This window comes from Trachinotus anak, unplaced genomic scaffold (genome assembly GCF_046630095.1).
Source record: "Trachinotus anak isolate AG129_WGS33_773 ecotype Australia unplaced genomic scaffold, CSIRO_AGI_Tana_v1 ptg000008l, whole genome shotgun sequence".
Lineage (NCBI taxonomy): Eukaryota > Metazoa > Chordata > Actinopteri > Carangiformes > Carangidae > Trachinotus > Trachinotus anak.
In genome coordinates, this window is record NW_027273859.1 from 20,335,797 (window position 1) to 20,360,416 (window position 24,620).

General features: G+C 42.3%; 3 protein-coding genes across 6 annotated transcripts; all 3 read right to left on the reverse strand.

The window, feature by feature from the left end:
• Positions 1–841: 841 nt before the first annotated feature.
• On the reverse strand, positions 842–2,573 carry gadd45ga (growth arrest and DNA-damage-inducible, gamma a). Its single transcript, XM_071483377.1, has 4 exons — positions 2,424–2,573; positions 2,203–2,304; positions 1,871–2,081; positions 842–1,690 (listed from the first exon to the last, which is right to left on the reverse strand). Exons 1-4 carry the CDS (start codon positions 2,474–2,476, stop codon positions 1,577–1,579), a joined length of 480 nt encoding a protein of 159 aa, XP_071339478.1. The 5' UTR covers positions 2,477–2,573; the 3' UTR covers positions 842–1,576.
• A 2,599-nt stretch (positions 2,574–5,172) lies between these two features.
• Positions 5,173–11,368, reverse strand: creb3l3l (cAMP responsive element binding protein 3-like 3 like). 2 transcript variants are annotated; one of them, XM_071483379.1, is made up of 10 exons: positions 11,220–11,368; positions 9,801–9,941; positions 9,212–9,605; positions 8,912–9,021; positions 8,647–8,739; positions 8,135–8,241; positions 7,587–7,655; positions 7,389–7,473; positions 7,170–7,263; positions 5,173–6,911 (listed from the first exon to the last, which is right to left on the reverse strand). In XM_071483379.1, exons 2-10 carry the CDS (start codon positions 9,939–9,941, stop codon positions 6,505–6,507), a joined length of 1,500 nt encoding a protein of 499 aa, XP_071339480.1. In that variant the 5' UTR covers positions 11,220–11,368; the 3' UTR covers positions 5,173–6,504. The 2 variants fall into 2 exon arrangements, with proteins under 2 accessions (XP_071339480.1, XP_071339479.1); XM_071483378.1 differs by having other exon boundaries at positions 11,210–11,335.
• Positions 11,369–11,674: 306 nt separating this feature from the next.
• nim1ka (NIM1 serine/threonine protein kinase a) lies at positions 11,675–23,836 on the reverse strand. 3 transcript variants are annotated; one of them, XM_071483381.1, is made up of 7 exons: positions 23,527–23,836; positions 16,618–17,177; positions 15,864–16,151; positions 15,563–15,675; positions 13,876–13,997; positions 13,567–13,713; positions 11,675–13,271 (listed from the first exon to the last, which is right to left on the reverse strand). In XM_071483381.1, the coding sequence occupies exons 3-7, from the start codon at positions 16,148–16,150 to the stop codon at positions 12,516–12,518; spliced, it is 1,425 nt and encodes a 474-aa protein (XP_071339482.1). In that variant the 5' UTR covers position 16,151; positions 16,618–17,177; positions 23,527–23,836; the 3' UTR covers positions 11,675–12,515. The 3 variants fall into 3 exon arrangements, with proteins under 3 accessions (XP_071339482.1, XP_071339483.1, XP_071339481.1); XM_071483382.1 differs by having other exon boundaries at positions 15,864–16,208; positions 17,006–17,177; positions 23,527–23,835; XM_071483380.1 differs by having other exon boundaries at positions 15,864–16,208; positions 23,527–23,835.
• Positions 23,837–24,620: the final 784 nt, after the last annotated feature.

The window sequence follows — 24,620 nt, forward strand, 5'->3', positions numbered from 1 at the left end:
CCTCTTACTTGCCTCTCATGATCTGTCTGGCCCTCGTTCCTCTACAGCTCCACTCCAATTCTAGTCCATCCTCGATGGTGTGATTGCACGTGTCTCTGCGTGCACGTGTGTGCAGGAATACAAAATGTATAACTTTTCATTCCTTTCCCCATGTGTGTTGCCTAACGGTTTGCATGAATTTTGCAAGCCCTTGCAAGACTTATTAAACTGAACTTTCATGCATGGAAACTTGCCAACTTTCCCAACAGGACATCTCTAACACGTAACATTTAACCTCAGTGCTGTACAGTAGAGCAAAATTTGGTTATTAATACAATACAGCCTCCCCTTTCCTCTTGGATGCACTAAACTATAACTAAGCACACTACACACTGACACACAGACCTCTTTAGCCCCAGCTGCTTGTGCATAGAAAACAAAAGAGAGCTCTTTCCTGCAAGCCCCCGGCCTCAGCCTCTAGTCTGGCCGCAGCAATTGTGCAAGCTGTCGCGTAAGGCAGCTGGTCTATGAGCGGTAAAAGGTCAGTGCCTGGAAAGAGCACATGTCACAAGTATCATTATGGTGAAACTGTTTTCTTTTTTTTTTCCCCCATTTAATCTCTTTTCTAAAGACACCCAATCATTTGATCTTACTTTCCATCTGCCACCCACGTTTTACTCTTTACTTCTTCTCTAGTACTGTGTAGCTGATATCATGCATCACTTCCTGATACTTCTATGTCTGTGCATGCTGCTGTAACTTCCCACACTCTGCTGCAGCTCAGCTAACCTGAGGTCTGGTGAGTGCCAATGGTCTGTGAAGCTTAATACAAAGGGGAAATAACATATCTGACAAGAGAAGATGAGTTTGATTGCAAATTTTTTATTCACAAAACATTGAAAAATGAGTACAATTCAAATGAATTTTGCTTTGTTTGTCTGCATATCTCAAAGTAAAAACAATAGTCCATGAGTGTCACAGGTACAGACACAGCTGAAATCAGGATTTGCAAGCAAAGTCTCTGCTTATTCCAAGAACTTCCTGACAGCTGCACTGGTAAATAAAAGTTAAGTCCACTTAGATATTTTCAGACCTTCTTCAGGACCAGCATCTTCATGGTTCCCCTCTCATGAGATTCAGTGCAGCCTCCACACTTTCTTAAGTCCATTTCTTGCACGATCTCTTTCTCTGTGACCTTCACTGCTCACTTCCCCGGTGCCTACTCTCTATGGCAGTCCCTGGGTCACCACTTCTCATCTCTTCATGCAGTTTGCAGTACAGTCCAACTCCACTCTCAGTGTCCATCAGGCTTTCTGTCCACTCCACATACACCTGACTTGGTCCACACTTGACCTCTGAACTTGAACCCCTTCCTCAGGGTAATCCAGAATCAACGTGCTGACCCAGAATGCAACGGAAGCCTGCACTTTTGCAGTGGAGTGGGGTGGGGTGGGGGCGTAGTTACAGCCACAGCCTCTTAATCCAGAAAACTGAGGCAGAAAAGGCTTTGACACCCCCTAACAGAAGCTCAGCTCCTTGACTTTCTTTTCATCATCTTCATCATCATCATGTGAAGCATTTTCAGTGGGATGTCACTTCAGCGCTCTGGGAGTGTGATGGTGGGCACCCAGTCGTACACGCTGCGGCTCTCCTCACAGAACAGACTCAGCTTATCCAGAGCAGGGTCCTTCCACGGGTTTGCACTGGGGCTCTGAAATAAAAAAAAAAAGAAAGAGATATTTAAAAGTCAGAAAAACTGCAACAGGCTATGCAAACATGCAGTGACTTGGCAGCGTGTGCAAAAAAAAAAAAAAAAAAAAAAAAAATCAGACAGAGGAGTGATGCATGCATGATTCACTGGCTGCCGGTTCCTGACTGAGTGGGAACGCACCGTGACAAGAATGCAGTGCGCGTCCTTGGGCTCGCCGGTCTCGGCTGCACCCACGAGGTCCGCCAGGCGCTCGATGTCGTTGACTCGCACCACGTTGATGTCGTTGTCGAAGCAGAAAGCCTGGATGAGAGTGAAGTGGATCTGAAGAGCAATGTCACACTCGTACTCCTCATCGGTGGCGAGGACGCAGAATGCCACGCTGTCTGGGTCACTGAGGGGGGGGGGACAAGAGAGGTGGTCAGAAGATATTCTTTCATCCTTATGCTTCAAATAAATAATTTTTTTTTAAAAATGCCATTGTAGTTAAAGATTTCATGAATTGCAATACTTACACATTCATGACTTTAGCAGATTCATAAACTCCGACTGTCAGGTAGTCCTGCTTCTTGGCAGCGACGAGCAGCTCTTCCAGGGCTGCGCCTGCACTTTGCACCCTTCACAAAGACAAATACACACCATCAGGACACTGGGCACATTTTGAAAGGTGACAAAGCCTCCAACCAAACCGCTTCGAATAACGCTGCGTCCGTGTGTAAAAAAAAAAAATATTTACCTATCTGCGTTTTCCATTGTGTTCTCTTGTCCGCGGATCTCTTCCAGAGTCATAGTTATAATCCAAGGTGATGTTGCAGTGAACGAGTAGAGGCTGCGTGGTAAACTCTCCGTGGAGGCTCTTGCGTTATTCTGAGCTCTGGACGGGCTGTGGGTGGTTTTATAGCAGGTCGACGTTGTTTCTCGGCAAGGGGCGGTCTCTTCCGCTCCCGAACCCTGTCATTGGCTCAGGGCAGCCGGAGTGAGGAAAGCAAAAGTCCCCGGGCAGTTACGCTGAGCTTGTTGACAACCCCACGTGGGGCAAGATCACAACCTTTGAAGAAATCCCCCTCACTCACCCACCCACGCACGGCCGAGTCGTCCTTGCCTCCCCTGTACAAAAACTAAAAGTCCTGTTTACGACGGACTTTCAGAGTTGCTGTAACACTGACACAGTGAAAGCTTGAACCCACATCCAGAGTTTAAACACATAAATCATGCGAGCATCCCAGTTGATTTTTTTTTAATTTTTATTAGACTGATAATTTGTATCGTGATGATTGCAGGGGGAGGTTGGGCTGGAGCCTTTCCACCTTGTTTGCCCGTTCAGCACTGAATACCAGGAACCCCTGCCTTGTGTTTGCAGGTTATATAATTGTTATGCACCAGCTACAGTTTTCCCATGTCAGTTATAAACCCGGGGGCAGCTACAGCAGACCAATATATTTGACACCATCCTGCGAATGGCAGTGCAGCTGAACATGCAGATCAGTCATAGGAAAGATGCCGGATCTTCACAAGTGGGTGAAGCGGCGGTGAAATGAATCTATTCCATTATTTGCTCTGGAACAATCTTCTATCTTTTCAGGACTGGACTTCCCCAGCCCGGGGAATCGCTGCTGTGACATTTATAGCCAATCCAAACTTTCCCCTTTAGACAGAGCTGTCCCTTAATCAACAGCTTGTTGATGGCGCACCTGAGCGCACTGGCATCCAACCTGTTACCTGTGTTTACTGTCTGTTCAGCCCGGGAGTTACGGGCAGGCGAGCAAGCCTATATATATATATAGAGAGAGATATTTCTTGATGGCGACGTGTGTTGGGGGAGTGACCCAAACAGCTTGTGGCCGCGCACACGCCAGTGTCTGCTCGTCCATTGTAAAAGAGGCTTAATTGCCGCGTCTGTCTTGACGCGTGTCGTTTGTCCAAGGAGAGAAAAAGGCCACTGTGTGTCACAACAATACCCACGTCCTCCACCTGCCCCCGGTCCTTTCATGGGGCTGGAGGAAGCGCCCCAGGGCAGATGCCCGACAGATGCGCCCCCCCCCCCCCCCCCCGCCCGACACGTACCCAGTTGATCCCATCAGTGGGACTGCAGGAGTTTACAGTCAACACAGACAGATGCTGGGAGCTGTGCATGTTTACGCACCCGTTGGCCGGTACCTGTCTTAACTTGAAAATCACGGCTACTATAATATTGTAATGTAAACAATCGTTTACAATGTGCATGAGTAATTCGGTTTTCTGAAAACAAATGATGAAACCTTGTAACTCATCGTGAATCTGCACCACTAAAAGAGAGAGTGACACCACGCAGTAGGGGTCTAAGTACCACAGAGGAGGCCTGTTTACCGGAATGTTCCCCTCTGATAAAGGTTGTTTTCTTCACAGGTTTCTGGTTAAATGGTGAGTCAAATAATACAACCACTGTGTCATTTGTTTGAAAGCAAATATCAAGGTGCCCACATGTTAACTGGTTGACCTTTAACCCTATATTGCACCACCTACAGAGCTGCTGATCAACAGCTCGTCCTGCAGAGCGTTCACTGGCCCACTGTCAGATATCTAGACTAACACCGCCACCTGCTGGTCAATTAGCAATGACCCCCCCCCCCCCCACACACAACACAGCTAGCCTCGACATGTCTAAAAAGCTTGTGACTCATGCTTCCACCCTCACACTCTTGAGTCACCAACCAGTCCCTACATGCTGTAATTCCCCCACAGCTGAGGTTACTTCTATGATCAGACAAATATTGTTTGCCATCCATGGGGCAGGAATGTTGACATAAAGAGAATTAGAATATAGTATATATTAATTTTATTAAGCCTGCCATCCTCAGAAAAAAACCCCAAATTCTCCTATCTTAACCAGACAAGTTCATTTGCATTATATGTAATTACATGTTTTTTGCACTCATTAGATAAACAGCATTACATAAATTGTTGTCTGGAAACCTTTGGAATTTTGTGTCATTTCCAGCTCTGAATACAGTTTGGCTAAGAGGATGGGGAAAACCCCAGACTGGCTGTGAATAGTCAGTGGAGAATAATTAGAAACCGTCTCCCTACATTAACTGTCAGAAGGTGTGACAAACAGGTCCAGATTGTTTTTGTACTCGTTATCTTTTAAACTCCAATTCGTCCATGAAAATAGCACTGTGGGATGAATAGATAGATGACTTTATTCATCCCCGAAGGGAAATTAGTTAGAAAGGAAAGGAGAAAGGTTATGATAATTGAGATAAGCATATTAAAGAAACATATGTAGGTGCATAGAGACAACTTAAAAGGTTATCCACTCTCCTCTGGGGCACTTGTAGCTGTCCCTTTTGTAATATTTCATTTCAGAGTAGGTTTGCATGATCAACAGCTTCCAAAAGTTAAAAAATTACCAAAGGGAAAAAAACCCCAAAATGTCACATTCACGATACACAAGATTGAGCGTGCATGTATACCTTTATCAATAACACAGATCTAGACACACTGAGTCATTCTGATATATAAAAAGTTTATTATTATAGACGTCCAGACATGTTTTATACATAAAGAGATCAAATGTACAGAAGAGCTACAATCATTTAAGCATATTTACATTCCATTCTTGTCAAATGTCAGTGCATTTGTTCAACATGAGCAACACTTAAAATCTCATCGACTCTTGATTATAACAAAAAACAGTTCCAGTACCATTTAGATTCCATTATTACCAACAGAAACATAGAAATATACAAAAAAACAAACAAAAATGCTTCACTGACAAAACAGGTCATCACATTTTTGGGTATATTTTACTGCAACACGGTTTACTGAGCAATTATATCAAACCCCTTATTTTGTGCACACAGGTGCTAAGATATTGCAGGTTTGTTTATAAAGGTGAGAACTGTCCTATGAAATTGTAAAAGAACAGATTGCAGGGGAAGACTGGGGTTTGCTGGTGTTGGATGACAATAGCAAAGTCAAGGGTTTGAAGTCTTGTTCCACTTTTTGTAGACATTTTTTCTTGCTTTACTGTACAACATAAAAACAAAGCATTCTAAAATGAAAAGGAGCGTGGATACCCTTGTTACAAGGGAAATACTAACTAACTTTACAAGTCTTCTAAATGGCCAAATGTCCTGCAATGGCTTTAAGCATTATGGTGGTCAAACAACCACTTTGATCAAGCTTTATGAGAATCAAGCAGCCTGTCTTCTACTATGCAATGGATTTTGCTGACTAGTCTGCAGTGCAACGTGTTGGAGGACTTAAATTCACAACAATTTACGATGAGAGTCATTCATGAGCAGCGTACATTAAAATCTGCTGGAGGTGATCAGACAGACTAGAGCCAAACTAAACTTTCCCTAGAATTTGGTAATAAATAATAATGCCATCAAGTGATGCTTCTCTGAAAGTAATCTACTGCCAGTTCATGATAAATTTTCTTGTGGTGGAGCCAGCAAATTTTGGTCACCAATTTGTACAATAATGTGACAGCCCTTAGTGCTACCTAAGCAGCATGTGGCCTCTGGCATTGCAAGCATGCATATTATCACTGCAATGTGCTGATTTTGGGTAGTTTACACTGCTGAAATATGGAAATCCCTTACCAGTTTTTTTTGCCTACTGGTACAAGGAAATCAGAAGAAAGTGCAAATAAAGTAAAAGTAATACATCAGAAGGCTGTTAGAGGGGAAAAGTAGGGACAGACTGACTGATCATCACAATAATTACTGGTATTTTCCCTTCCCCTTTTTGAAAGTTTAAGCTTCCCTCTAGTTTCCAAAACATTGAGAATATGGCTCCCTCTGCTGGTTACATTAATAAATGTCTCCCTACTACATCTCATCTGAGCGGTGCTGTTGTAATATGACGGATGGGGGGTTTCGATCTATCCAGTTATCCTTGGACCCTGAGACCTCATATGCCACAGCAGACGCCACCACAGCATCTATGGGTCCTTCCTGTAAGGCCCCAACTCCACCAGCTGGCCCTGGCTTCATCTCTGCAGCCTGAGCAGGACTGGAGAAGTCTGCAGAGGAGTTGCTGTTGACGCCTGTTTCCGAGTCACGTTGCTCCACTCTCTGGTAGTCGGGGGTGTGGTTCTTCTGACCTCCAGCAAAGATGGCTTTACTGTTCTCCACCTCTGCTTGGGGCATTAAGAGAAGCTCCTCCTCCTCAGGCTCCAGGTAGGATATGGCATCTGTGCTCTCTGGTGGCAGTGAGCGCAAGGTCCTAGAGATGACTGTAATAATGAGGGAAAAATTGATTACCAAAGCTGGGCCAACAAAGCCACTCTGCTGAAAAAAGAAATATAATCCATAACCATATAATCCTGGTAACACAATAGATAAAAAAGCACTATACTGGCAAGCGTGTACTGCAGTCTGCTAACACACTGAACGGATGTGCTATTTTGATGAAAAATGCAACAAATGATGTGCTTCCAAAAGACATGGCAAGAAAGGCTGAAATATAACAAGACACAGATGAGGTAACTTACTGGAAGAGGGTGTGTAGAGTTCCTTCTGCTCTGTTTTTCTGCCAAATGGATTGACTGACGGGAAGATGATGAGGCAGAAAGAGAGCAGGAACACCTGGAAGGCAAACCAAGGGATAAAGTGAGGAAAAAATAAAATAATGCAGCATGACAAAGAACGTCACACTCAATATGAGAACATAATCGGGAGAAAAAAGAAATAATTCTAGTCCACAAATTTACCATAACACAGGTGCTGGTTGTGCTGGCTTTCATAGTTGACATCTTCACTATAGACTGTAATTTCCTCAGTTGCTCTATCAAGGACCTGGAAAAACCAAGAGGACACACTGACTGTGACTGATGTCAACAGATTCAGACGCACTTTGTAGATATGTGTTATTGCATATTAATACAGAAGCGTAATCTCAGAGTTCTTACATGTTCTGTTTCTGAAGCATTTGGACTTTCTTCTGTAATTCCAGGTTGTGTGCAGTACAGATGGCAACCCTGTGGTAGGCAGTCGTTGATTAAGTAATCAGTACATTTATCCAAACATACAAAGAGTGTTTGACAAACCATAAAAACTCATCAAGCATAAAAATCAAATACAAACAATAAATCAATGCCAGCATAAACTAGGCAGGTAAAATTGCTGCTCAGGTCTTCTTTAAGTTCTTGCTACAGTGTGTGTTCTTCAGTTTGACAACAGCAGCTGCAACTCTTCTTCTATGAATAACTGTGTTACCAAGAAAAAGTCTGTTGACTGTAGAATTGCAAAAATTAGTAAATTAATCGATTCCAAATACACATGGAATGGGTCCCTGGAATAAGTAACTGTACAGGATAGTGTATAGAAAGTCCTATGCTGTGGAATATGTGACTGCTATCCTAATAACAGATATAGAATTTATCATCTATGTTAAAAAGCCTGTAATAGAGAGAGACATAATTTCTCATTTGTAGAAATTTCAGCCTCTTCATCTCACCTGTTTTCCAGTCCATCAACATAAACCTTCTTCTTCTTGCGACTTTCCTGAGCAGACTGCTTGTTGCGGATCTTCCTCCTGACCCTCTTCAAGGTCCGCTCCTCTGCCTGTTACACAGAGGAGGAGGCTTTCACTCAAATGTGGACAAGACAAATGACAATGTGTACAGCCGCAGAAAGATCAAACAGAAAATCAATTTTGAATAATCATGCTGCAAAAGCAGGGTTTGAGGACAAAATACTTAATAATTATCAATATGGGAAGTAAGACAAAAAAAAAAATTCACATATGGCCAATCAATAAAAAGCTAACACTGTTCAGAATTATTGCAACAAACCGAATATAACAATAATTTCTATGTATCAGCAGAATGGGCCCTGATTGTGTTCTTTGATGTATTTAGATGTACAGTATTTTGCAGATGCTTCAATCTAATGTAGCTTACAATGGTACTCATGATTAAGACAATATCATCGGCTCAAGGAGACGTAGACACGACCTGTCTCCATTACCTTTGTGAGAGGCATGTGTGTGGGAATGGTTAATCCCTCTTTCGCCAAAAGCCGCTTCTCCTCCTCAGTGAGCACGATCTCTTTAAACTGGAACTGAAGGGAGGAAAGACAACGTTTGCATTAACCACATCTGTAGCATGCCTCACGGATCATCTTACAAATGATACGTGTCACAGAATATTGGCATATTAACTGAATCTTTGGCTCTTTGGTAAGATATTTAAAGGAGTTTTTTCACCCGGCTAAACAAGTAAGGGAAACAGACCTGGTCGGTTTTGCCGGGCTGTGTTGAATCCTGTGTTGAATCCTCTATGGCCAAAGTGCAGGGCAGCTCGCTGGTGATGTCCTCCTCCATTGCCTCACTCACCAGGTCGTCTGTCACAAGAAAACAAAAAAAGTACATTTAAAATTAAACTTAATCAGTGCTTTTCAACTGTTAGGCTGGTTAAGTGTCCCCATTTGTTGCTACATCCCCACACAAATTCTGTACTAATCCCAAATCCACATTCTCCAAAGGGAAGGGAAAAATATTCCACATATTCAAGACCTCTTGGACTACACATACCCAGATCAATGAAGACATCTGTATCTGGTTTCTCTGCCCTCACGCTCTGCAGGATATCCATGTCCCCCCCTCCACTCTGAAGCAGAGAGTAGCTGTGATCTGCCTGGACAGTTAAGGCCTCCAGGCTCTCTATGTGCAGCTCTCCGGGGGCCAGGGCAGGGTCCGAGTGCACAGGACTGGGCTCTGAATAACTGGGGCTCGGCACAACGTCACTATCACTGCCATGGGGACTTGGGCAACCCAGAAGATTGTTGTTTCCGGCCCCAGTGCTGCTGTCATCAGAAATACCGCTGTCGCTGCCCAAGGGAGAATGAGAGGGACATATAGTCCCCATGTTGTCCTCTTCCTCTAACAGGCTGGATAGAAAGTCTTCAGTATCCATACCTGTCAGCATCTGGGAGACAAAAGACAGTGTTAAACTCTGAAACACACACACACAGCAGGTAAGTTGTGCTTTTAGCTGCTCTATGATTTTGTAGTTGATATGTAGACTTAAAGATGTTATGTATTATTGTTTCCAAACCCTGGACATTTATTACATCTAATCAACCTCATACTAAGTTTATCTTTCCTGTTAATTAAGTCTTACATCTTGTTCAGACAGCCAGGATTCAATGAGCCCGTTCCCATCAGGAAAGAATGGCTCAGTAGATCCGGCCTCTCCACTGTCAAACAGCAGCCCCAGTAGGTCTGTTCCATCCATATCTGGAAGGTCCTCATTGAGTGACATCTGTGAAAACAACAGTTAACAACAGTTAATTCGACATTATAAAGGATGGGAAGAAGCCAAAGTACCCAAAGGAAACCCATGAAGGCATGAGCAGACCATGCAAGCACCATACATGCTGTGCCACCATAAATTCAGTATTACTAGTTATTTATTCATCTCATAGGCTGCATTACAGTTAACCAATGCTCAGAATATTTGCTGATAAATCGATGAGCATTTATCTCGCAAAAAAAAAGAGGAAATAGTTGTTGATGCATTTGTTTGTTTTATAACATATGATTCTTCTATCTTTGGATTTTGGGCCATTGATCAGACTGAAATGGACTTTGAATACCTCTGACTATCATGTGATTGCTTATCAGAGATCCTACTATACACCTCGGGTATGACTTAATGTTTTTTAAAAGTCCCAGTAGTCATACTTAAAATTCTCTAACACATTTGTGGTGAGATTTTTCGTTTTTCCAATATCACCCTATAGAAATTGTAATGGTATTAAAGTGACAAGAGCGTGGTGTAATAAATGAAGAGATGGTCTGATAAGCTTCCCCCCTACTGAAATGTCTGGTCTCCTTGGATGCTGCTGTGTAGTCTGCCTTGACCTTCATGTGCAGGCTGCAGGTGCATGTGGATGCTATTTTTGACCTCTGCAGCCACAATAAATAAGGAGGGACCTGAAGTATGACAGCTCAGACTTCCCCGTCAGTAGCTTAATAACACGTACACTAAACTGCCAAATAAACAGCTTCATATTGCATCATCGCCACGCTACCACCATGACCTCATCTTGCACTTAGCCCCGCCCCCGTATGTCTTTGTCACGAGATCTGAATACAATATCAAGTGTCAAAACAAATAAGCCGTGTAACGTTTGGTTTTTCACCATTTTACTGCAACGATTATTTCTGTACTGCATTTTTGCTGAAGTAAAAATGTAGAGCCAACACATGAACGCTGTTCGGATGCAGGGTGCCTTTGTTGTCTTGCAAGATGAAGAGCACTGTCTTGCAGCTCAGCCATTTAAGACACAAGCGAAATGACCTACTTCAAGTAGCAGCAATGTGATTCATGAGCGTTTGATTTTACACAGGCTGGAAAATCGACCTGTGTTATTTACCCCACTGACAGACACAAGGAAATATCTTTATCCTACATCGACGACTCAGATATCTTAACGTTCATGTAAAGAGCTGAATTCAAAGAAGGCGTGGCCCCCCCATGACATTTCACACGCTGAAAAACATTAAACACAGCCAGTGTCGACATACATTTTCTTACCGTCAGAGGACTGGAGACAAAATACCATTCAAGTGTGTGTGTCCGTGTCTTTTGGTTTCTCTGCTCAGCGTTTCTTAGCTGCTGCCGCTCACCGTCACAGCACTTCCTGCTGAAACCACCTTCCAACGAGGCAAAAATTGCGTCATCACGCAAAGGCGGACATTAGTACGTAGCATACAGTCTATGGTACGTAGTCTCCGAAGGGGCTTCTGGGAAATATAGTACTGGTTGTAACATGTATGTTACTGAACTATTTGCCCTGCTTTGCGCATACACATAAGTGGGTGCAGTAAAACACAGAAGATGACGATACACATAATTAAAATATCATTAAAGTAATAAAATGACATACTAATATATTAATTATTTTTCTGACCACGTTACCATATATACATATGTTAAGTCAGATGGCCATTATGATGACTGTAGACTTTTATTTCATAAAAAAAGACTGATGCATTTAAAATTTGAATTTATTTTAATCAACACACTAGCATGAACATGGCATCAGATAATTAAAAAACTAATTACTGAAACTCATACTGAAACTGTGAGTGAAACCTGAAAATGAATTTGCCATATGACCAACAAATAACTTTGGTGGTTGGCATATTGGTATCCATAGCTTAGTGTCATTTATATGCTTTTTCAGGTCACAGGGGAAGGTGTGAAAACTCTATTCATGTCATCACAAACATTGAGGAGTCTAATGAAACCTGTATGTCTGATTTCATAACATTATAGAAAACTAAGGCATCAAAGAAAAGTGCAATTAAACATTCACAACACCACAATTCATGTACTGACAACATATTTCACCACATTATTACCTCAGTATAATGTTGTGGATTTCTGACCATTTCCTTTAGATTTGTGCTACATTGAATTCTCATTGGGTTTATTGGTGTTATGACAGAACAGAATAGAAGGGGAGCGGGGAACAAATATCTGGTCTGCATGACCTAAGTAAAACTTAAGTATGCCATGTAATCATTATTATCTTTAATTATATTTATTAACATTTCCAAATCTCATGAGGATTACAGGTCCCTGTCCCTGTCAAAAAAGGAGACAATAATGATTCACTGATCGCAACATTCTCACAGAGACTAATTTTACTTGCTAGAAGAAAGATAGTAAGAAATCTCAGATTTCAGGAGATGAGTGGGGTTATATACCATGATTTTAATTTAGACTGCCGGACTGAAAAGCACTTTTTTATTTCTAATGAAATCCATGCAATCTCATCCAAGGCTATAAAGTCAATTAATTTCCAGAGTGAAGCAGAGCATTTTGTCACAGAATCACACAGAGTTTAGACGTGTGCCGTAAACTACGGTACACTTTTAGTCGCTCCTTTTTACTCGTAGTTGTTGCAGCTACCTGTGTAACCGCAGGAATAGTCTCAACAGCCCGTCTCTTGTGAGAACGGTGTAGCAGGATCCTATAGACCCCAGTGATAGAGCTCCTGCAGTCTTTCCCCTGGTTGTTGAGAATGTGTTCTGAGGTGATTCCTAGTGTCTCCAGTGCTGCCTTTACCTCCATCTCTTCCTCCCCGAGTTCAGATGGATCACTCTCGGCAAGGTAGGATGGGTCTAGTTTAAAGGGCTCCATGGCCCGCGGGAAGTCCACAGGGAGCAGCCACTCACAGCCCATCATCTGCTCCACTGTGTAGCGGTCAGATGGTATGGGTTGAAGGATTCCCCTGATCAACCTCTGGCAAGCATCTGGCACCCAGGAGGGCAGGATGTAGGCCCCCTCCAGGATGCATCGCTTCAGTTTGGCCACTGTGTCTGCCCTGAAAGGCATGGTGCATGTCACCATAAAGAACAGCATCACACCCAGGGCCCAGATGTCTACAAAGATGCCAACATAATGCTCATCCCGAAAGAGCTCAGGTGCAGCATAAGGTGGAGAGCCACAGAACGTGTTGAGTGTCTCGTCACGGCGGCTCAGCGTGCTAAAACCAAAATCCCCCACTTTGACACAAGAGCTGCTGGTGTAGAAGACATTTTCTGCCTTCAAGTCACGGTGGATGATGTTGTTTTCATGCTGTGAGGGGAAAAAATGTCAAGTAAGTTATTAATAGGGGACCATAACTCAAACTACGGCACATAAATATTTGATACATCAAGGTTTAATGATAATACAGATAGGACATAGGATCAGTTGTGTGTAATAATCTGCACTAGCACAAGATGTCATATGAGATTAATTAGATGAAAGGGTTAAACCAGGTCATTGCAACAGCAGAGAACATTTCATTACTAACACATGGCAGACAGTATATGGCAGTTGTGACTGTTACTTAAATACAACACTTCAATATAAACTTATATGTCCTGACCATGTGTTTAACAGCAGAGAGGATCTGAGCGAAGACAATCTTGCTATCAGTGTCAGAGAGTTTCCCTTCTGTAGTAATTTTGGTGTAGAGCTCCCCTCCCCCCGCATACTCCATCACCAAGTGTAACCGTGACAACGTCTCCACCACCTACAGAGGAAAAAGAAAGATAAGACGAGTGACAAGTATGTCAGATTACCAAGAAGAAGACCGGATGTCGGCTGGATGATGTGATCATTGAGAGAGCCCCCTGGGGGTCACATAAAGATCATATATAAATCAATATGAGAGTGTGTACTGTTTGAGCCAAACCTCATAGAGGCGTATGATGTTAGGATGGTGTAGTTTCTCCATGCTAGAGATCTCTCTAGAGAGCAGCCTCTGGGTCTTCTGATCCAGCTTGGTTTTATCTAGGATCTTGATGGCCACCTTGTCTGGTGACAGAGAAGTCAAAGATCAATCACACATGAAACCAACTATCATACACATATTTCAAAACCATAAACAGTGGTATTTCAATTTCAGAAACTTAATACCAAAAATAAATAGAATAGAAAGGAAAAGTCTAAATATATTTTTTCTTATTGAAGACACGTGTATTGTTGTTGGTATCACTGTGCATCATCATTAAAATAACTCCAACTTCCTGATATCACTGTAAATGTTACATAAATCACATGTAGCTAGAGAATAGAAAACGTGCGCCTGGTTCCACTTAGCAAACACAAAATTTCCCCTGAAGTGACCAGGCCTGATGCTCTGCTCTGGATAATTTGATGGAGGATTAGCTGCCCCCAGAAACCAATTTTCTTGATTATGTTCTCCCAGGGGTCAATTCTCACTTTTAGCCCTATCTTAAGAGGAAATTTGCTTTTATAAATGAAGGCAAATTGCCGTCCTGGAGTGACTTAAGGTCTGAGCAGATGTGTAAGATCAAGTTGGAGAAGATTAAATATAACAGAGGACGAGGAGGGCTGACTTACTGAGGAGTGCTGAATTTAACTTACCATCTTCAAAAATGTGAGGAAAATATGGTTCAAATTTCTAAGGGTACACAACTCACAACCACAAACGCTCAAACTACTTCACATAAAGTGTATCAAATTTAAACAACTGATATCTTGGCTGTTATTCATTTAAATGATTCATGGAGATAAATAAAATGGACCTCAAGGTAACTAAATACAGAAAAGTTCTTAAGCAGCAAAATGGTGTTGAGATATCTAATTGTGCATTAGTATACATTATTCAGGCAGGTATAAGGCTCCCTTTCAGCTGTGACATAGCTTTCAATAGGAGCATTTAAAATGCATCGCAGCTCATATTGTTTTTGGAGGGCTAAATGATACTACTTACACACACACACGCGCACACACACACACACACACACACACACACACACACACACACACACACGCACACACACGCACACACACACACACACACAGCATAGCAAAGACAACCATACAGCAGAGTACATATCACTCTCAAAATATAGAGCACAAGCACACAGACACACACATACACACACACAGCTTCATGGCTTCACAGCTACACACTCATTCTTCTTTCTTTTTCTCTAGCCTTTGATGAGGCATGCAGCAATTTTAGCCGTCGCTAAGGAAACTGGAGATCTCTAATCAATCCATCTGTTCAAGGGCAGCAGACAGTCTGTCTCTTTGTGGCTGAATCAGCCCCCTGGCCAGGCACACATTGCCTTGCTAGTGAATTGCTACATGGGGACACACTTGTTAGTGTTGCAGCCCATTGATGGAAACAGCTCATCAGCCAAATTATTACTTAAATCTAATTAGAAAAAAATGCCAGAGCAGAGACCGAATGGGAGCTTACCTGTGATTTTTATCTTTAAAGATGGATATTTTTAGACTTCTTTTTGACTATTCAGTGAAAATGCTCTGGCTTCTATCAATAACTAGACAGTCAGGCATGTCAATTTGACATCTGTATTTAGCTGCATTAACGTTGTGTGGTGTCCCACCTTTGGTGAGGGCATGAATTCCAAGCTTGACATGGGAGAAATTTCCGCAGCCGATCTCTCCACGAATTTTGTAGAAGCCGATTCTTCTTCCCACTGTTAGCTCACGGACGACCCTGTGACCAGATTACGTAACAAAAGATTTCATACTGAATATTCTTTAAGATATAGCCTACTAGAGTAAAGCCACTACACCTGGGAAGTGGAAAAAGGAGAGAAATACAACAAATGAATATTCTAAAATGACTCATGGCCACAAATGACCTATAAAAATGTGACTTCTGCTGTATCACTTGATCCCTACCTATCATCCTGGCACATGTCCAGGTTCAGCTTTTCCAGCGGAGTGAGGCGACGGATGGTGGCTCCCTCATCATCTGTGTTGATGTCGGAGCTGTCCTGTTGGCTCCAGCGGGTGTACCTTTGGCCACCAGTACCCACAACTGCGCCTCCAATGGAACCTCCAACAGAGTCTCCATTCGACTCCCCGTTCTCAGCCCCAGAAACTGAGCTGCTCCCAGCAGTCCCTGCTGTCCTGGCCCCAGCTTCAGTCCCTTCCGGGCTGCTCTCAGTGGGGCAGACAGCAGTCATCCTGCAAGGGACACCCAGGGTGGAGTGGGCTTAGCTCATGGCTGGGAGTGGTGCATGACTGGGCGCACAAAAAGAAAATCCATTGTTTTAGTTTATTACTACATTTGTGCATCTGTGTATTTTTTGGACAAAATTCTGTGAAAAGTACTTTATGTGTCGGTCTGATGCACATATATTGGTGTTATGAGAGTATCTTTTAAAACCTACTCCTTTAGACTTGAACTAAAAGGCATGAACTGCTTTAGTGCTGCCCCCTGATTTTTACAATGTATACATTACAGTGATAGCCTCACATAAAAAGACAGTCCATATGCTGTGAATTGAAAATGCAAAAGTAAAATAGCTAGCCATAGGCACTGTACTGGATTTAATGCAGACATTGAATAAAATAAATTGTCATGCTATCATAGATCCTGTTTAAAGCTGATATAAAGCAAAATCATATGGGTAAAAAAACCTTGACTTACCTTTAGATACTTGGGCCATTTAGAAGGTAAATCCTTTCAGTGTCCTTGCCCAAAGCTCATGGCTACTGAAACTACCGTTATGAAAATGTTATGAAAATGTTATGAATTTGTGTTTTCTTCTATTTTAACAGGATAGAGTCCCCAAAGTCCATGGTCTCAAGCACATGCTGTTTCCAAAATTCCCAAATTTGCTGAAGCTGCGACCTGTCCTCACCACAATGGAATATCAGGGACAGTTTGTCATGTTAAGCTAAAAACAGCTGCAGTCATGTTGCATTTGAAGAATTTCCAGTAGCTGAGGTTTTAGTTCTCCTTATTCATAGCTAATGAAGAAAAGGTGATGAGGCTGGAGAACAGAAAGATGATGCATTATTGGATTCATGCTCACGATTGAATCTGAGGAAGTCTGCGGAGCTTTAATGGGTTCTTTTGATTCTCCAGGGTATAAATAGGCCACAGGTTGAGGAGGAGGGAAGAGGAGCTGGATGGAGGGGGGGTTGGAAAGGGGTTGAACAGATGATATTGTCAGGGTATAGCCATGGGGCAGTCAGTGGGAAAACCTAGGATAAAGCACAGGAGAGACACAAAAATACATGTCATTTATGTTCATTTCGAAGTTTATAGAAACCCCCTTTTCCTCTTTGTTGTCTGACTTTTGTATTTTAATCAGGTTTCTTTTATTGTGGTTTTTACCTACTTGTAGGTTTGTCAGAATATTTATCATTTTGGCCGTTTTGTAAATTTTTGTGTGGGTCAAGCGTCTGTGAAATGTGACAGAGTTTCTGTGCACATATCAACAGAAGTGCGACTGTGCACTGTCTGCTTGAGTGTCTGTTAATGTGTGCTATAATCCTTAGTTAATTTAGCACTCGAATCCTGCTCCAAGGACAACACGGGCTTAAGTTGCCATGAGAGCCAGGATAAACACATGAGTGAGATCCTCATCTCTCTGCCAACCAAAGAATACTTACAACCTGAAACACCAGCATGGCTAACCTTCTTCATTTCTAATGCAGAGAATGAGTGATGACTGTCACTCCCTTAACTGTGTGCTGCTCTGAGAACAAAGCACTAACAATGTCCCATGAAAGGGAATAGAAAAGGTCAGTCTGAGGTAAAGGTGAACCTTGATTTTGCAAAAATCTTTATTTTCTATAATGACAATTCAAATTAGCCAAAAAAATAAAACAAATCATGAAGTTCCTTATCACCAACTTATTCAGCAAAAGAAGAACATTTTCACAGAGTGAAGTTATTTCAAAATTACATTCCAAATTGACCTGTATTAAGCCCAACTGAGCCCAACTTTAATTTGATTGTTTTGTGTCTTACCCCTGTGATCGGACAAAACTGAACTGACCTGAATTACCTGAACTGACATTAGATGAGCTTATTCTCCACTATCCCCTCAATACACTTACACTTAATACTTTCTACCAGTTAATTGTTCTACCTGACATCTGTATTTATTTGGAAAATACAGCAGTGAATGGTGTAAGTATACACACACAGTATACTTCACCCAAACTACCTTCCACAGCTGTCCCTGTATTTAAGCTGCCATTAGTTGCCACACTCACAGTATGATTCCATGAGGCAATAGAGGATAACATTGGCAATATTCTATAGTCATCTTTTTTTTAATCAACAATCCCACAAAACAGCTAAAACCAACAGTTCACTGACCATGCTATCAGGTATGGCCTGTGTAGCCAGAGCCTGATATACAGTGACTTCAGAAGCCAACTGAAAATGGTTTAGAAAGGTACACACCTGTGTATATAAGGTCCCACAATTCATGCTGCTTGTCAGGACAAAAACCAAGCCGTGAAATCCAATGATTCTGTACAGATCACCATAATAAAACTGAAAACCAGAACACAGTGGCCTCAATAATTGTGAAATGGAAGAAGCTCTGAACCACCAGGATTCTTCCTTGAGTGGGCCGTCTGACCACACTGAGTAACTGGGCAACAAGGGCGTTGGTAATGGAGGTGACCAACAACCCAACAGTTCTAACAGAGTTTTAGAAGTCCGCTGCAGAGATGGAAGAACCTGCTCAAGGGATGATCATCTAAGCAGTACTCCATCAATCAGACCTTTGTAGCACAGTGGCTGGATGGAAACAACTTTATGTAAAATGCATATAACAGCCTGCTTCGTGTTTGATAAATGGCATGACTCTGAGAGCATGAGGGGAAAGATTCTCTGGCCTGAAGAGACAACATTTAACTCTTTGAGAAAACCTCCAAACACGATTTCTGCTGCTCCCCACCTGGCTAATACCATCGATATGATGAGGCATGCTGGTCAGATGCCAAATACAGAAGTCCTTAAAGAAAACCTGCTCCAGAGAGCATGAAACCTGAGGCTAAGGCAACAGTTCCCTTTTCAGCACAGCAATGACCTGAAGCTATCAGCCAAGACAATGCTGGAGTGTCTGACTGTCAATCAGTGGTGCCTCCAAAGCCCACACTTAAACCCGACAGAACATCTGGGGAGAGACCGGAAGATCACAGCTAACAGATACTTCCCATCCAATCTGACAGAGCAGGAGAGGATTTGCCAAGAAGTATAGGAAAAACTGTCCATATCCACGTGTGCAAAGCTCGTAGGATATTGGTTATGATTGCTGGGAGAAAATCTGCTTTCTTTTAGTATTGCACATCATAAATTGTCGTGACATAACATGGTGTGTGTAAGGCAGGAGCATAAATGGTTAACTTAGTGTAGCAAGGTGTTTTGGAAGATGTTCTCTCATCTGTCTCTGTATTAAGATGAATGAATCTATGTTAAAGCCTCGCTAGGAAATCAAAGCGATTCTCTTTTGTCAGGCCTGCAGGCTCCGAGCTTTCAAACACCTTCCTATCAACGCACCATGAATATCTACGCATTGATCTCAGGCAGCCTAAAAGGACTCGCTAAGAGAGGAGAGGCCTCTGCTTTACAGCACAAAGCAGCAAGCCCTGAATACCAGCCTTTTATGTGTGTTAATAAAAAGACTAAAGGACACCCATGCAGGAGATAAATGCAATAAATAATGAGAGGAGACCAAGATGAGTTTGGGGAGAAAATCACCAACAGGAAATTGTATTTTTTCAATTGTCTTGGAACATAGCCACTACCGTGTCAAATGGCTTATCAGACACTTGTTCACTGTCCTGCAGTTACCACCTTTTCAACCAAAATATCATAATGCTAGGCTTAATAAAAATTACTCAAACAGAGAATGGGACACTTGCTGTGTTGAGTAAAGCAATTAAAAAAACTAACTGGATTGACCAACATTTACTTCACGTGAAGAGTATCTATAGATGAGTATAGTTCCCCACATTGCTTTGTGTTTTGCTTCCGCTGGATAACAGATCTGCCTGGTTGCTTGGTGATAGACACTGGCCGAGCATGTTTGTTTGTGTTTTTTCAGGATGAGGGTTAGGCATTAACTGGCACAGAGTGTAAAGAAAGAGAGCACACGGCCGCTGTGTTTACAGTTCTACAGGGCTGCACTGAGCCTGAGAGTAGCCATGTTAATTATGTGCATGAGTGGACTGACAGATTTATACACACACCAACAGATACACAAATACAGAGCTCAACAGTGCACAAGTGGAAGAATTTAAAAACCTTACAGATGTAAACAATATCTGAAAAAGCTGAAAGTTATTTTAATCATACTATATGTCAAGATAAATGACCACACTGGTTAAAGCTCATTTTTCTTTTTTTTTATGTTTAAAATAGTTTTAAAAATATTTTTGTTATGTTACAGAGTTAACATTTTTCAAGAATATAAGCAGGTCTATATTGAAGGGATGTTAGTAGTAGCATTTTGAAGTTTAAGCAAGGCTGAGATATTCTAAAAGACTGAGTTGGAGCCTGTTGTTCTATTGATGAGCCATTACAAAACTTACAAGATACTCAGGAAAACTCAGGAACTGTAATGTTCACTACTAGGAATGTGCCTCTGATTTTGATATAACCATGTTGTAAAAACAGTTGTGACTTTAAGCTGAATAACATGTCTGGGAGAACATCTCAAACCAAATGTGCTGTACTCTACTTCATCTTACATCTCAATGATAATAGGTAGAAAACATTGCAGACTTAAGATCACAAATCACCTTGGTCTCTGGTACTTAAGCATTTTCCTTACTCTCGCATTTCATGCCATTTTTAATTCTTAATGAATATTCATCAGCAGCAGGTGTGTTCTGTAATACGGGCAATCATTTCTGTGTCTCATTACAGAGCAAGCTACATCCAGTTCACCCAACATGGTTGTTTTCTATTTAATTTACTGACAGATGTAAAACTCCGAAACTCTGTATATGAATGTGCTGTTCATCACAGACAAGTCTTTGAGTCTGCAAACAGCCAGCCCTTCATCAGCAAACACAATCAGCTTCGCCAAGCATGGGTCCTTACTCACCAGACAGTCAATCATTTGTCTAAGGATCTCCTAAAGGGAAGGAGGAGCGTTTGCCTGGAGCGCTCTGCTGCTGATCGCACTGCTAGCATCAGCAGCCTCTTCACACACTCCAACAACGGCAAGCATGAGAGCCCATCCACAGCAGCTGTGGCTCAAGAATTAGTCACTCTTTCCTCGACGCCTGCCTGTGGCTTTAGTTAGACGAGGAGCTGCGTCTTACATCACAGGCTAAGCAACATCTATCTGCGGGAGAGTTCCTCGTCTCTGTTTTGCCTCTTAAAAGCCCCTCGCTATGCCTCCCCTTCACCTCACAACCATTCCCTCAGTGCAGTCGGTGCTTGTATCCCATTCTCTCTTTTTCCACAGTTTTTCACTGTTCACGTTAAGCATTCAGGCACAAAAGACAACACACGCGCAAGCGCACACATATTAACACACCCGCTCCTCAGACAGACACATGCACAAGCACACTCAAGTGCACACTTACACACGAGAGCGCACACACACAGACGGAGGGCTCTCGCCACACAAAGCTCCCCAGTGTGTTAATTGAGACACAAGGCTGACAAGAATAAAGAGCTCAGCGGTGAAAGAGCTGCCACAATGAAGACTATGGGCCCTAGGAACAGAGAGACAGGCCTCTCTGGAATCTATGGGGCAAATATTTCCCATTTCCAAAAAAAAAAAAACAGAGTGACCTCTAAATCCCTTCCCCCTGACACACCAAACCAAAGCTACACAGACTTCTATAGATGCACTGAAACTACAGCAGTTAGAAATAATTGACACAATAACTGGCTTTGCAAACAGTCTGCAGAACACTAAAACTCTTTCCATGAGTAATGTCACATCTACATTTTGTTTTACTTTAAATGTTTTATGTATTTTGACTCCTTCTTATTCACCTGTGCTATTGCTACTGTAGTTGCGTAACAGAAATGTAAAGCACACAGTTATTCTCAAACCCTGACAATACACATAATACTGCACAGTTCCCAGTACATCTTGGAGAGCGACAGAGAGGTGCAGATGTCTCTGAGGCCTCAACAAAAGTTACCATGACACTGTATGCAGGGAGCACAATCACATAACAGTGCAGGAGACACTGTAGATCCTGCATGTGGTGGTTGAAATCTAAATCTGTTTGGTCATTCATTTCTTCCTGCTTTAGAGAGATGTCTGAGTTTGCATGTTATTCACTGCATGCGCTTCAAAGGGGTTCACATCAAAGAAAAACAAAACACGTGCTCTGGCCATCAAAAGAATAAAAATCAAGAACAAATTTCCCTCAGACAGAAACATATATGCCCCAAAAAGGACTGTTTTCCAATCCAGGTCTACACTGAGAAAAATTACTCATTTAAAAAGATGACCTCTGTAATGCAATACATTAGACATTTCTTCATTTTATAATCCGGTCATTTTTAACATGGCTCCCAGTTATTTACTCCCTGAAGCAGGACACAATAGGGAGCATCCTGATGGCTCACTCATTTGAATAAGATATGCAATGCAGGACAATTGTGACATCCGAATGTGGCAGCTGAGTCACCCCCCCCCCTTTGGTATCAGCAAACACAGAAAGCATAAAATGCAAAAAAAAGTTCTTGTTTCAAGCTGTTTACTTTCCTTCCCTGTCCTTACAGCCGCAGGCACATTTTTGATTAATTCAACAAAGCTGTTCTCTGACAAACATCTGTCTGTGCGAATCTTTGGTGAATTTATGATAATAAAACCACTGCACTCCTTAAAAGCAATCTACAGAGGAAGACGATAGCAGCAGAAAAAGCCTGCGAAAAAAAATGAGTTATGGCGGATACAGCATAAACACACATAAAAAAAAAAAAAAAAAAACCCCATCAGAGCAACAGGTGCTAGAGTCAGACTCCACCCGATCATAGCCTGCTGTCCTCCAGCTTTGTGTGATAGACACATGGGGAAAGGAGGTTAAGCAGAGTCATTGTGGACCCCCCCCCCCCCCCCCCCCAAAGTTGATCTCCCACACCGTGCGTGTACGTGCATGCGTAGCTACCAGGTGATGCACTGTGACCCTCCAAAGAAGTGATACATAGATTTAACGTTAAAAAAGAAAAGACTGCGATATAACAATACTAAAAAAAAAAAAAATAGACCACTTCATTATGAGAGAATAAATTACATTATCTCAGGTAACTTCAGGCCATGGCACGAGCTCAAGATTCGTTTGCGAGGTGCAGCTGGGATATGTCTTGTGACTGCGATGTGTTAGAATTTGGAAATTTCCTCTAAAACGGGATGGCAATGAAAAGAGAAAGCGTAAATAGCGCATCAGTTCAGAGATTTGTCTATCCGCGTTCAATGACAGTCAACAGTTTACACCTCCTCGCAGCAGGCCATTCCCTACATTAGCCAGCGCATTGCATATTAAATCCTATCCGCACAAAAAAAAAAAAAAAAAAAAAAAAAAGCCTACATATGTTACATTTGTGGATGTCTCTTACTTGGATGTCTATCTCCATGGACCTGCGCGACATGCATTAGCGACTTCGCTGTGAAATCATCCTCTGCCCGGTGCCCGGTGACATTGAGCGCACTGTCTGTGCCGCAGCTGCTCCCCGAGTTAAGTCTGTTGTGGGGAGGGGATCAGCGTGACGGGCAGGCGCGATCGACGAATCAGCGGCGGCCAGAAGCAGTCCACGGCGTGTCCCTCATCCAATGAGAGGCGAGAATTACAGATGGCGAGCCGCAGGATCGCTTTAGTTCAGTACCACAGGAGCTGTCCAGAGGACCGGGCGGGCAGAGCAGGCGGCGGGGCTCAGCGGGTCATTTAAGCCCGCCTGTGTCACGCACCGCGCTCACAGGTCAGACTGTTCGCACGGCAGGGGGTTCAAGGTGGGGTCAGCGGACCAGGTATTAACCAGATAAAAGATGAATGCCTTATACTATTGTCTGAGAGTAGCCTACACAGCACATAGAGGCTTTTTTCAATATGAAGACGGAGCTCCTCTTGAAACTGATTTCATATTGTAAATACTAGAATACAGACCAAGCCTGTATGACAGAGAAGTACAGATAATTTAGTTTTGTACTTTTTCAACGTGATAACTTGAAAAGCAACCAGCAACTTCTATGAGTTTACCAGGCATTAGGGCAGTAGCACTATATATAGCACTTAGTTCTGTGAATATAATTACTTTCATGTCACTACTAGATTTGTCTTACTCATCAGTTGTACACAGTCAAGTGAAAAATGGAACTATGTACTGGACAAATCCATGATAGACATACATTCTGTTGTAAAAAGCCCTTTCAATCACCAGTACAGCTAATCAACTACAATGCAGTACTAGTAACTTTATTGCTCAGTACAAATGCTACACCAACATGTTCATTATGTTAGTATGGGAAAAAAATAGCTTTCCAAAATGTATGCCTTATGAGCATTAATCTGCATTACACCAACTTCCTTTAACCTACACTGACTGACTTTCAGTCACTAGGGGGCAGTGAAAACAGGCCACATAAACACAACATTTACACAATCAGTCACTGTTAAAAGGGTGAACTTGTTTATGTAGAGCTGTGTGCAGATAGA

Coding starts and splice junctions, on each gene's coding strand:
- creb3l3l (XM_071483379.1), bottom strand. CDS start 9,941: ATGTCACTCAATGAGGACCTTCCAGATATGGATGGAACAGACCTACTG. Junction 9,606..9,800: donor CCTGGCTGTCTGAACAAGAT/GTAAGACTTAAT, acceptor TTTGTCTCCCAG/ATGCTGACAGGTATGGATAC. Junction 8,242..8,646: donor CACACATGCCTCTCACAAAG/GTAATGGAGACA, acceptor TCTGTGTAACAG/GCAGAGGAGCGGACCTTGAA.
- nim1ka (XM_071483381.1), bottom strand. CDS start 16,150: ATGACTGCTGTCTGCCCCACTGAGAGCAGCCCGGAAGGGACTGAAGCT. Junction 15,676..15,863: donor GACATGTGCCAGGATGATAG/GTAGGGATCAAG, acceptor ATCTGGTCACAG/GGTCGTCCGTGAGCTAACAG. Junction 13,272..13,566: donor TCTCTGCTGTTAAACACATG/GTCAGGACATAT, acceptor TTCCCCTCACAG/CATGAAAACAACATCATCCA.
- gadd45ga (XM_071483377.1), bottom strand. CDS start 2,476: ATGACTCTGGAAGAGATCCGCGGACAAGAGAACACAATGGAAAACGCA. Junction 2,305..2,423: donor ACAATGGAAAACGCAGATAG/GTAAATATTTTT, acceptor GTCTTTGTGAAG/GGTGCAAAGTGCAGGCGCAG. Junction 1,691..1,870: donor CGCACTGCATTCTTGTCACG/GTGCGTTCCCAC, acceptor TTTTTATTTCAG/AGCCCCAGTGCAAACCCGTG.